The 12,382-nt window shown below is 39.2% G+C and overlaps 1 protein-coding gene across 1 annotated transcript in view; it reads left to right on the top strand.

Moving 5' to 3' along the window:
• pex5la (peroxisomal biogenesis factor 5-like a) overlaps window positions 1-12,382 on the top strand; it is an 82,522-nt gene that overhangs the window by 42,767 nt on the left and 27,373 nt on the right. Inside the window, 4 exon segments of the mRNA XM_063890930.1 lie at window positions 3,495-3,606; window positions 8,600-8,815; window positions 9,960-10,083; window positions 11,086-11,179. Coding sequence (XP_063747000.1) covers window positions 3,495-3,606; window positions 8,600-8,815; window positions 9,960-10,083; window positions 11,086-11,179 — 546 coding nt within the window.

Here is a 12,382-nt window from a genome sequence, read left to right as displayed (position 1 = left end):
TGTATTGTAGGGTCATGTAAAGTGCGTACATGCTATGAAAATTTCTTTCAGCTTCCATATTAAGCACATGGCAGGTTGCATGCAGTCCATTCACTGATTGCTAATTAAACATTCAGCACCTTCATTAAAATTCTGCATGCGAACACAGCCTTGAGAGCTACAATAGCTGATGTCATGTTTCCTCGCTGCCTCCATTATACTGTGTACACGGCACGCAGTCTGACAACAGCGGTGGTGGATTACCCTTTCTACGGGACAAAACTGGTTCTCATCTCCAAATTATGAAGCATGGGTTTGTAAATTGTGGCCAGCTGCACCTGGAGTATCGACGCTTCAGGGTACCAATAATGAATTGAATGTATCTTATTCTGCAGCTGCACTGGCAAGCCACCAAATTGGTGAATCACAGGCAAGGTGATTAACATTTTTATGGATTTGGAAGGTGGGCTAAGCAATAATGGTTAACTCATAATTGGGTGGGACACGTCCAGCTCGGCCAGCCCATCTCAGTGGTTCTTTCATTGGAGACTATGGGATCTATTAAGTAAGAGTAGATGCATTACCTGTACACAATCCTGTAGAAATCTGATCTCTTAAATATAATGTGAATGAGAGACCCATTGTGTAAACTCTCTGTACCTGACATTTATTTGTAGATCTCTTCTGAAGGTGCGATGAGTATCTTCCCTGACACAGTCTGATTGAAACAATGCAAAGTCACTTCAAAAGATAGGATGGGATTGACCTGCCATTCAGGACTATGGATTGATTGAATATACAGTGGGGCAAAATAGTATTTAGTCAGCCACCAATTGTGCAAGTTCTCCCATTTAAAAAGATGAGAGAGGCCTGTAATTTTTTATCATAGGTATACCTCAACTATGAGAGACAAACTGAGAAAAGAAAATCCAGGAAATCACATTGTAGGATTTTTAATGAATTTATTGGTAAATTCCTCGGTAAAATAAGTATTTGGTCACCTACAAACAAGCAAGATTTCTGGCTCTCACAGACCTGTAACTTCTTCTTTAAGAGGCTCCTCTGTCCTCCACTCGTTACCTGTATTAATGGCACCTTTTTGAACTCGTTATCAGTATAAAAGACACCTGTCCACAACCTCAAACAGTCATACTCCAAACTCCACTATGGCCAAGACCAAAGAGCTGTCAAAGGAGACCAGAGACAAAGTTGTAGACCTGCACCAGGCTGGGAAAACTGAATCTGCAATAGGTAAGCAGCTTGGTGTGAAGAAATCAACTGTGGGAGCAATTATTAGAAAATGGAAGACATACAAGACCACTGCTAATCTCCCTCGATCTGGGGCTCCACGCAAGATCTCACCCCGTGGGGTCAAAATGATCACAAGAACGGTGAGCAAAAATCCCAGAACCACACAGGGGGCCTAGTGAATGACCTGCAGAGAGCTGGGACCAAAGTAACAGAGGCTACCATCAGTAACACACTACGCCGCCAGGGACTTAAATCCTGCAGTTCCAGACGTGTCCCCCTGCTTAAGCCAGTACATGTCCAGGCCCGTCTGAAGTTTGCTAGAGGGCATTTGGATGATCCAGAAGAGGATTGGGAGAATGTCATATGGTCAGATGAAACCAAAATAGAACTTTTTGGTAAAAACTCAACTCGTGGTGTTTGGAGGAGAAAGAATGCAGAGTTGCATCCAAAGAACACCATACCTACTGTGAAGCATGGGGGTGGAAACATCATGCTTTGGGGCTGTTTTTCTGCAAAGGGACCAGGACGACTGATCCGTGTAAAGGAAAGAATGAATGGGGCCATGTATCGTGAGATTTTGTGTGAAAACCTCCTTCCATCAGCAAGGGCACTGAAGATGAAGCGTGGCTGGGTCTTTCAGCATGACAATGATCCCAAACACACCGCCAGGGCAACGAAGGAGTGGCTTCGTAAGAAGCATTTCAAGGTCCTGGAGTGGCCTAGCCAGTCTCCAGATCTCAACCCCATAGAAAATCTTTGGAGGGAGTTGAAAGTCCGTGTTGCCCAGCGACAGCCCCAAAACATCACTGCTTTAGAGGAGATCTGCATGGAGGAATGGGCCAAAATGCCAGCAACAGTGTGTGAAAACCTTGTGAAGACTTACAGAAAACGTTTGCCCTCTGTCATTGCCAACAAAGGGTATATAACAAAGTATTGAGATGAACTTTTGTTATTGACCAAATACTTATTTTCCACAATCATTTGAAAATAAATTCATTAAAAATCCTACAATGTGATTTTCTGGATTTTTTTTCTCATTTTGTCTCTCATAGTTGAGGTATACCTATGATAAAAATGACAGGCCTCTCTCATCTTTTTAAATGGGAGAACTTGCACAATTGGTGGCTGACTAAATACTTTTTTGCCCCACTGTAAGTGTACTTTAATGGCAGGCACAATAGGACAATTAGCAGAGAAAGAGGGATTCTGCTTGGCAGTAAGTGCAAGGACAGTGAAAGAGGCTAATGACAATAATGTCTTTTGGATATTATAATTGGTCAAGTTAATAACAGAGTATAGACCGATGTTGTTTGCGATGCTTGTTGTTGCATGTTTACCACCCAAACATTGCTATTTTTTTGTCCTGTCTTTCTCCCCTCAGTGCACCATCAATCCGAATGACCTCGAATTCATACAAAAAAATAAAACACTCCCTCTGCAGCCAACAGCTTCATTCCTAACAAATTTAAAATGCAAATTAAAAAAATATCATTGGGTGTTAATGAGATGTCTCATAACACACGAGCTGTATGTAAAGACAGGTTATACAGCAACCAGGTAATTACAGTGCATGAGAACAAATTGTCCAATTTCCTGCCATTCGCTGACACTCCTTTGTTGTGTATGCATGCAAACAAAACAATATGATTGTGGGATGAAGATGTTTCTCTACGAACCGATGGCCAAACAGCAGCTGTGTTTTGACGTCTGTTAGAAAAGCTTTTCTTAAAGTTGGCTGTAGCTGCACATTTTGGCAACATCAGCCACCATCAAAAGTATTAATCCCGAACTAATGCTGCCAGCTAAACAACCATGTGACAGTGTTAAAATATTACCGGCACACATAGCTAGGAGTCAAACAGCAGCCACTGGGCCTTACCATGACTCAAATACACAGCTCATGATTTAATGTAGTCTCTGGTACATGTCAAGTCTCTTTGTGCTGTTCTGATCAACATTATCACAGCCTGAGAACAAACTTTCATAAAAAGGCAGCAACATCTCTAACATCTGAGTGGATCTGCACACTTGAATCACTCCAGTGTATCTATGTCAAGATGCTGTAAAAAATGAAAGGGGGACAAGTTTGTGTTTTCTTCCTAAAAAGAAACACAGTCATATTGATTTAGGATGTGTCAGCATAGGGACAATGGTGTAATCTGTATGCTGCCCAGAAGGACTTCAGTTCACTTAATGTTAACAAACCAGGGAGCTTTCCCATGCTGAGTGAGAGCCTGAACTGTATATTCTGTTTGCCCTTACAGCTGGTGAGTGAGCAACAAGAGAGCCGTCCGCTTTTAAGCCCATCCATCGACGATTTCCTCTGCGAGACCAAGTGTGATGGGCTTTCCCGCCCAGTGACTTCCAACACAGCTGGTACAGTACAGTAGATTTACAGTGTGCAAAAAAAGTCTGTCTAACTGATGACGGGAATCATGTAATACAAGTTATACAATCTGCTTAAGATGCCCTTTACCAATCAAGATGAAATATAATTGACCCTGCAGTATATAGAGGAAGACAGCTTTGATACCAGAGTGTGGTTGTTAGCATGTGAGGGACTTGAATAACACATTGGATGCTGCCTCCTGTTAACAACATGTTTTTTATCAACCATGGTAACATAACTGGGGAGGGTGTTTTTTTTGCCAGGCTATGCGGATGGGTGCATTTTTTTTTTTTTCACTGGGCGACCGCATACTCTCTCTACTCATTAGGAATATTTGAAAGGAAATGCTGGTGCTGAGAAAAAGATGCTATATGGGCATTCAGCCATCCCAATTACTGACCTAATTAATCCCTTTAGAAACACACTAAATTCCATTTCTACAATGTAAAATAATTGTATCAGTTACTAAATGTACAGCACTTTGAAAGCTAGTTCACGTGTCTTTTTCTTCCTAACGAGTGGTGAAGAACACCAGGAGCAAATACTAGGAGTTTTTCTTTTTGTATAAAACATCCTTTTGAGTTGTGTTTTCAATGCATCAGCAACTCCCAAAGTGGTGTAACTGGGCAGAGATCACTACATAAAAATGCATCAATGATAATAAAACCAAGTAGCACACCCCCCCTACTATTATTCAAAGCATTAAAAAGCTGCCAAATAAGATTTTACATGCAGTTTAATCGATGTGAACATGTAACTCTTTAGTGTACACATTTATGTGCAATATATAAACATAAACATGCCATTATTAATAACTGTGCAATATTACCTGGCTGCTATATCTCATTACAGGATGTGTATTTTGTAAATTGTGTGTTTGTCTTTATCTTAATATTTTTTAAATGCTGTAGCAAATTTAAATTTCCCCTCTGTGGGACGAAGAATGATTCTGATTCTGATACACGTGAGAGGAAAATCTTGGCATCAGTAGACGACATATGAAAGTATGTTTAAGGTTCTCCCCAAGTCAGTTAAATCTGCATGTGTATTATAGAGTAAATATTAAATATAACATCATCAATCTCATAATGAATGAACTAAATATCAACTAGGTAGGAAAAAAAAGGGTCTGAATTTAACAGATGCCTTGCCCCATCTTTGTTTCCACATGGATGGTATCATGATCGCTAAGCTTCACCATCTTTTGAGTGACGATGATTCGGACAGATTGCACAGCTGACATGTGTCATCTTCAAACTGGCCGCTGACTGTGCTGATTGAGGCGGGCAGAGTAGGGGCGAATGTTGCTGGAAACTCTCTGCCTTCTGTCTCCCCGGTGCCTCCTGCTGCTCCTGCTGACAATCAAGTAGGCCTGACATAGTTGGTCATGAATCTCAACATTTCAAAAAACGAGGTTGGATCCTGTCTCATATTATGTAGACTATTTAAAAAAGGTATTTGCCATCTAAACTAAATGATTGCACATTAAACCATCAGTGCCAAGAAGTGGATTAATGTTTTGCGTTTAAAGACTGTGTGCAGGTATTTCTCCACATGTTGGTTTCCTCAAGCTGCTCTGATTTCCTGCCACAGTCTGAAGACATGCAGGTGGAGAGGATTTAGGAGTGATTGTCTGTCAATCTGTTTTCACACTGTGACAGACTGGCAGGAGCAAAGCTAAACAGGAATTAGCAAGCAAAGACAATCAATAATGAATGATAATTACCAGCTCAAATGTGCTTATCCACATGAAACCTACATCCTGTTGTGCTATTGTGTTCAATACAGTGTTACTTTTGTCTCAGTTTGAGGAGGATTACAATTTTTCCCTTTTATAAAACTGCAAAACTTTTTTTATCATTATTATTATAGGTAATATTCTTCTATGATATATTCATGTTCTAGTCTTATCTTGTACCTTGCCTGAATTTCTATTTCCTCTTAATATGTTTAATATGCACCAAACACCAACACAAATGCCTTGTAAATGAATAACCTACGTAAGGGTATGGTACTTGGTCGTTTTATACACATTTCATACTAAAGTAAATTCAAAGTGCCGCTCATAATCACTAACAAACAATACAAATTAAAAATGTATAAAACTATTATAAAAGAGAGACAGAAAGTAAGTAAAATTTGACATTGTAAATACAGATGATGCTGCCAGAAGAACTTAACCTTATTCTGAAAGTCTGTTAAAGCTTTCAATCTACAGAATAAAAACATAAAATCTGGAGCTATGAACAAACCTAATCAGCTGGTTGCCCCTGTTGCAATTTCCTTTCCACTCTCATTAGAATATCCATCATCAATCATTTGCTGACGTAAGCTCAAATGGCTTCATTCGAGAGCTTCTCATCAGACCCCCCCCTTATGCATAAAATCTCCACCCTTTCGCGTTCAATCAAAAACTCTTTCTTTCTTTTGTCAGCACTTTGCTCTCACATGCTGCTTCAATAATCACAGGAATCCTCTTAAGACACATTTGTTCTGACCTTCTGGATTTACGTGAACACAATTGATTGCTTGAGCTTCCAGTGATCAATCTCGCCCCTCTTTTTGTTTGATAGACACTAAATGTTGGAACTGTTGTCGCATTTGTGCCAGTGTTTTGTTCTTTGTATGTGTGTGCCATTTCTCCTATCACTAATTTCTGTCAGGCATCATTATGTTGTGAAGAGAAAACCCTAAACTCCAATAAATGTTCAGGAATCGTATTTACTCGCTCACCATCAGCTCATTTGCAACCGCAGAGCAACTTGTTATCCATTAGATTAACACAGTTAACAAGCACCCAGTTAAGATATTTAGTTGATGGAAAACTTGTGCAATTGTCTTCACAGTCTCATCATCTCATCTCAAGGGTGCCAAAACAATTTTGACATCATTGCCTTTTTATGAACAGCTTGAGTTTCCTTTAGATGCTGAAATCTCTTCAGGCAACCATCCCCACGAGTGTGTCTTCCTGATTTGTAATTGTATTTGTCATCTAAAGAGCACAAGGCACGGAAGACAAGCATACTCTCTAATTACGCAGAGATTTCAGTCAACAAATGCTCTCAGTTGGTTGTCAGGAAACAGCAGCAAGCCAATTATGCAGTCATGTGTCTGTAGTTCTGAGCTCCAATTGCACAAAAGAAACAGTCAGGATCCCGGGAAAGAAGGGAGGAAACTTTTGTGGTAAATAACCAATAATAAAAAGACTGCCATTATTATCCTCTTATCTGAACTGAACCTAAACTAAAGGCAGCAGATGCCATCCACATTTAGTTGGTTAACAACATATAGACTGACAGTGGTTCATAAAAAAACAGGAGAATCAGCAGAGGCAAAGATCATAGAGGCTCCCAGAGGCCACAATTACACACATTTGTGTACACTCTACCCCGATTGCTTTGGTTTAATTTATTTATTTACTCATTTCAGTTGCCAGATATCGATTTAACAGTAAGCCCACTGTCTGCTTGCAGTACTGTAAATATGTTTTTGTTTTTATAAACTTATGAAAATAACCAATGATTCAGTCTGAAAGTTACAGCAACACACAACCAAACGTAGGACATTATGTAATTGTGATTTGACCCAAACTATAACACATAAAATGAATCTCTACTTACAAATTTGTCCAAAAACATTCACTAATCAATATGTGAAAAATAAAGTGGCATTCAGTAGGCAAGAAAGTTATCATAAGTGGGAAGAAAGTGGATTTTCTTTCTTTGTTTTAAGTGAGAAATCTATACCGTACATAATTCTTCTGGAAAAGCTTCTGCTATTACCTGAGATTTTAAAAGTATAACCATCATTATTCAAATCAACCATCAATTTGTTCTATATTAAAACCTGGGTATCAGAATATTACCACTGTTACTGAGTCTGCAGTCGTGATGCTGAACGACAGGCCAGACTAAAGTTAAGCTCCTTGACAGAAGGCTCTGTCCTCCTTCGCGCTCTAACAACCTGCGATTGAATTACTTAATTGTTCACACTGGAGCTCCTCAAGGGGCGGCCTTATCCTTATCGGTGCAGAGGCCTGAAGTAAATTTAGATTTTCTGAAAAGAGCAGCAGCCAATTTTTTTCCCCATGTCCACCCAGGGGGCAATGCTGCGACAGCTTAAGTACCCCTGACAGCTTACTCGCCGTGTCAGGGAATGTGTAGATCAAAATCAAAGCTTCATGCAGCTGAATAAGTGAAACCTGTCTTCCTGTCCCATAACCAAGCTAAATAAAATTTTCAGAAATATTATACATGGTTGAAAAATGTTAAAAACCACTTAGTGACTACAGTGAGCAATCTTGTCATTGCCACAAAATCAAAGCAGACCCATTTCATATCTGAGAATAAAAACGACATGGAAGACCGTCATTCACAGATGAAAGAGATATTACATTTATTTGAATTCCAAAGAGAGACTATTTAGGGTAACAAAAGAATAGAGAAAATAATGAGGCATTGAATCTGTATTTTTTTAGCCGTAATTGTCCCCCTGAATTACCCCCTGAACAGTACAGCAAATCTTCCAGATGAAAAACTTCATGAGATAGCATGTTTGACGTTTCAAACTGCGTGCAATTTCACTTTAATTTTCCTGCTTGTAAAATCCATTAGTAGTGAAACTTGAACTACCCAGCCCTTCACATTTATAACTTTGGGAGAGAGCAAACCTTCAGTAGTTTTCTTTTGTTGAAGTGATTGGTCTGTCCTGTGATGCTTATTTACTCCAAAATGTAAAGGGATCTTGCATGGCCCAAGCAAATGAAATCAGGCCAGTATTTTTTCCATTATCATGCTGACAGTCAGACTGAAAAACCAAACCAAAAACGTAACATCCTTGGCAGAGGAAACAATAAATATAACAATAAATGTCCCCCAAGCAAGAGGGTGTTATCTCTCAGATTCCCAAACAATCTGAGTTAGAAATCATAAAGCGCACGCAACTAACCAAACTAAATAACGTATATCCTGTCCTACACAGTTCTATCTTCAACACTGGACCTGCTGGATCTCAGTGAACCGGGCGAGAGGAGGAGCAGCAAGGACAAAAGGAGCCCCCTGTCGTCCCGGGTCAACAGCCAGAAGAACAGCCTTCGCAGGAAGAAGAAGGAGACGGACGAGACGGAGCTGATCCAGGTGGAAGTTGAACAGACAGAACAAAGCATGAGGACCCCAGAGAGAGTGTCACTGGACTCAGGTAGATAGCTACAAGTATAAACCTTTCTAATATACAATGTATGGGTAAAAGCCTAGTTTGTCTTTTGGCAAAAATGCAGACCAACCATCAGTTTCAGGTACTTTATACATGGAACAATCTTGTTACAAGGAAACACAATGGTACAGTGAAAAGGTACTTAGTACTTGTTCTCTTGCCCATTTTAGATTGGATTTTATGCTAAGTTATGGAACAGCTGCTTGTGTTTTCTTTTGTAGAAGGAAAACATTTTCAGCACTAAAATGTCAAACAATACCTTCATGTACTATATTGATTCAACATAACAAGTAAATATGGTGTTTCCAGTCATAAAGTGCAGTAAGATACACAGAAGACTTTAAGTATTTTCCAATTTTCAATGAATATTTTATATTTTCTCTAATGTCATATTTATAAAATACCATAGACATCTAATAAATGAAATCCTATAATTTCACAAATCGAGAATCATGCCAGCAACCGCCTCTCTCTCAAAAGTCATACATCTCTGCAACACATCCCTACATACACCAACAACTCTGACTCCCATCATCCCCTGTGGAACTGACCTCGCACACGTTTAAGACAGCCCAAAGAAGGATCAAGCCAATTTACTGTAATGAAAGGGATCATCTTAAAAGACATAAAGAGGAAACGGCCAATTACTTTCCTATTTGCCAGTTGAAAAGGTTAAAGTCTTCAAATAGAACCAATTATGCAGACTGACTCCTACAGTGTGGTGAATAATTCATGGCAGTGAGATTGATTATAACCCTGGTATCATTTACAAGGAAAACTTTATGTCATGTTGAAAAGTGAGCAGCACTAACTGTCTGTTTTTAGCTAGCTGTCCTAGCAGAAAGACTCAATGTGTTAAAAGCGTATGCTTTTCAACAAAGAAGTAAAAGCTCACTTTTAAATAAAGTAGTTTGCTTAATGCCTAATAAATAAACCGACCAGCTTTGTCCAAATGTACAGATTACAGACTGTGTTGAGTTTTGTTTCAGATTTACATTTTACATTTACAGAGTGGTTCGATTGCTCAAAGGGGAGGTTGTTTTTGATGTGAAGCAAATTAAAAATACATTGCTTTTTATGTCAGTTTAGTGATTTTTACATGTTTTAATTATGCTATTGCTGTCACCAGTTACCATTTGTACACCGTTGGATAAATGGGAAGAGCTGAATCCCAACCCTGAGAGGAATGGCAACAGGAAATGGAAGATGGAAAAGCGGCGTTCTTCTAAAAATGCATCCAATGAATTCCTATGGTACGTTTTGTCCTGAGCAGGCATTAATGAGACATGAGTGACATTTTCTATCTGTGTCCATTGGAATCAGGCCCATATTTGACATTTCCACGACTCACAGTGCACATCCTGCTCAAATACAGGAAGTGCAGGTGTGGAGATCTTGCAATGGCTTACTCAGTTGTCTATTGTTAGCAAGAAGTGACGTTCCACAGGCAGTGTCCATAGCTAGCCCAGCTGTACAGTTCAACAAAAGTCCACTTCAGAAACGTTGTTGTAATAAAGAACAATATAGGAATCTCCGTTTTATTACTCAGTTTCAAAGTTATAATTTGCTTACAAAAAATATGGCTGGCTAATACACTTGTTGTAACTATTTACTATTCACTAAAAAGAAGGTAAGAAAACCGTTTGCCTCCACAGCTCTCAAGCACTGTCCGCACGCTCCCCTTGTCCACAGAATATCTAGCGCATGTATGCGGTCTTAAAGGGGAAGTACACCTATTTTTCAACATGTACCAAATCATATAAAACATGAATTCTAGTATGCTTTTAACGTTTTTAACCATTATATGACCTTCAAAATGAAATGATGTATCTATTTAACACATTTTAGTCATGTTAACTGTAGTTATCACTATGAACTGTTCTTTCGCCTCTACAGCAGGCATGGAGGATTTTAATTGAGGTCAAGGAGGTTGATGACCGTGTAGCACATCAGACTTTCATACAGGAGACTGGTTGTTCCTGGAAATGCATGAACATTTTCCCAAACATTTACTTGAACACGCAGATATTGTAGAGTTTAAAAATGTTCTTCTAGAATAGTCTATATCCGCGTTTTCGCCTGAGCGATAGTGTTGCTTGTGTTCAGGCAGAAATGCTAACAAAAATTCACTTTTGAAATAAAACCAACCTTAAAAAATGGTTTGTGGGTGTACATTAATTCTAAATGAAATGTTATATGAAGTTTAGTTCAATGTGTGTGTATATCGTAATCCACCAGTTTCTTCTCTACTTTAGGTCCATAGACTGTAAAACCCAATTAGAGGTATTGAACAAGAACTCCTTGGAAGCAAACACAAAAGTGGATCCAGAGTCTGCTTTAGCATCTCAAGTAAGTGCTCAGTGTGACAGGAGCAGGCAGTAATCATCATTACTGTGTGCGCTGTATACACTTGAAATCAACATCCCTTTGAAGTGAGAAAGCTTCACACATCTCAACATATTGTGTTGGCTGATGGTGAACCTTTCTTATCATTTCATGAAAAAATGTATATCTGTTTTTATTTTGGGAAATGCATATTAATGCATGATAAGATTGTTAAAATGCAAAAGGGTTTTTCTACACCCTGTTGTGTAATCGTTTAACCATCAATCTGTCCTAACACCTACAATTCTTCCATTTCAGCTCAACAGGCAGTATATTAGTGGAAGACATGTAAGCCTCCCTATGCATCCTTTCATATGACATTCAACCACTTATTCATTTGCACCGGTAAAAGAAGAATCACACTTCTCAGAATAATTGGCCTTTGAACAAAATCAGGAGATTATTGAAGCCAAAATTCAACGCTGAGGAAATCCGGATATACTGTTGGCCTTGAGATTGTTCTTTTGTGGTGCTACAAGGTCCAAATGTCAAGCGCTTTATTACACAAGTTGATGTGTCTGTGTAGGCCTGCAAAACAGGTCTTGTTTCCAGACGCCATTATTAGATTAATAGTCAATGAATTATTCAACAACTTCACTCTGAGCCCATGAGTGTTGATCTCACAAAAGCCAGCTAACATACATCATCTATTCAGGCGAAGTAATTGGCACACACACATTTCTATTGCTCAGGAGTTGCATAATGCCTGAAAGAGATACTGTAAACAGTGGTTTTAGTTTCTTGTGAACTGTAGCAGGTATCACATAAACTGAAAATGCATGGGAGATGTGTGTTGCATGAGATGTACATACAGTACACCAACCGAAAAAGAAGAAGGTCTAAAAAAATTACACCAAATTCACACTGGAGAGCACTAATTAAAATGTTCTTTTTCCAGGAGGCAGGTTCATGTGTTTCAGGCTTTAAAAATGTTTGTTAAATAGGTCAATATTTCACTGGAGTGATTGGTTACGAATACTTTTCCTGGTCGAATTTGAGTTTTGTTGCACTTTGCTGCAGAATCGAAACAGCTGCACTCGTAGAGGCCAGCAGCAGCTTTGCGCAGACATGGCATGGCAGCTTGCCACAGGGTACTCCTTACTTTGCCAGTCCATGGTGTGAATTATGCGTTCATGAATAATCCACCCGCAGATAATCCCGCAGCTT

This window comes from Eleginops maclovinus, chromosome 9 (assembly GCF_036324505.1).
Source record: "Eleginops maclovinus isolate JMC-PN-2008 ecotype Puerto Natales chromosome 9, JC_Emac_rtc_rv5, whole genome shotgun sequence".
Taxonomy (NCBI): Eukaryota; Metazoa; Chordata; class Actinopteri; order Perciformes; family Eleginopidae; genus Eleginops; species Eleginops maclovinus.
The sequence above is the reverse complement of the archived record's forward strand: the minus strand, read 5'-3'. Positions and strand labels throughout refer to the sequence as shown.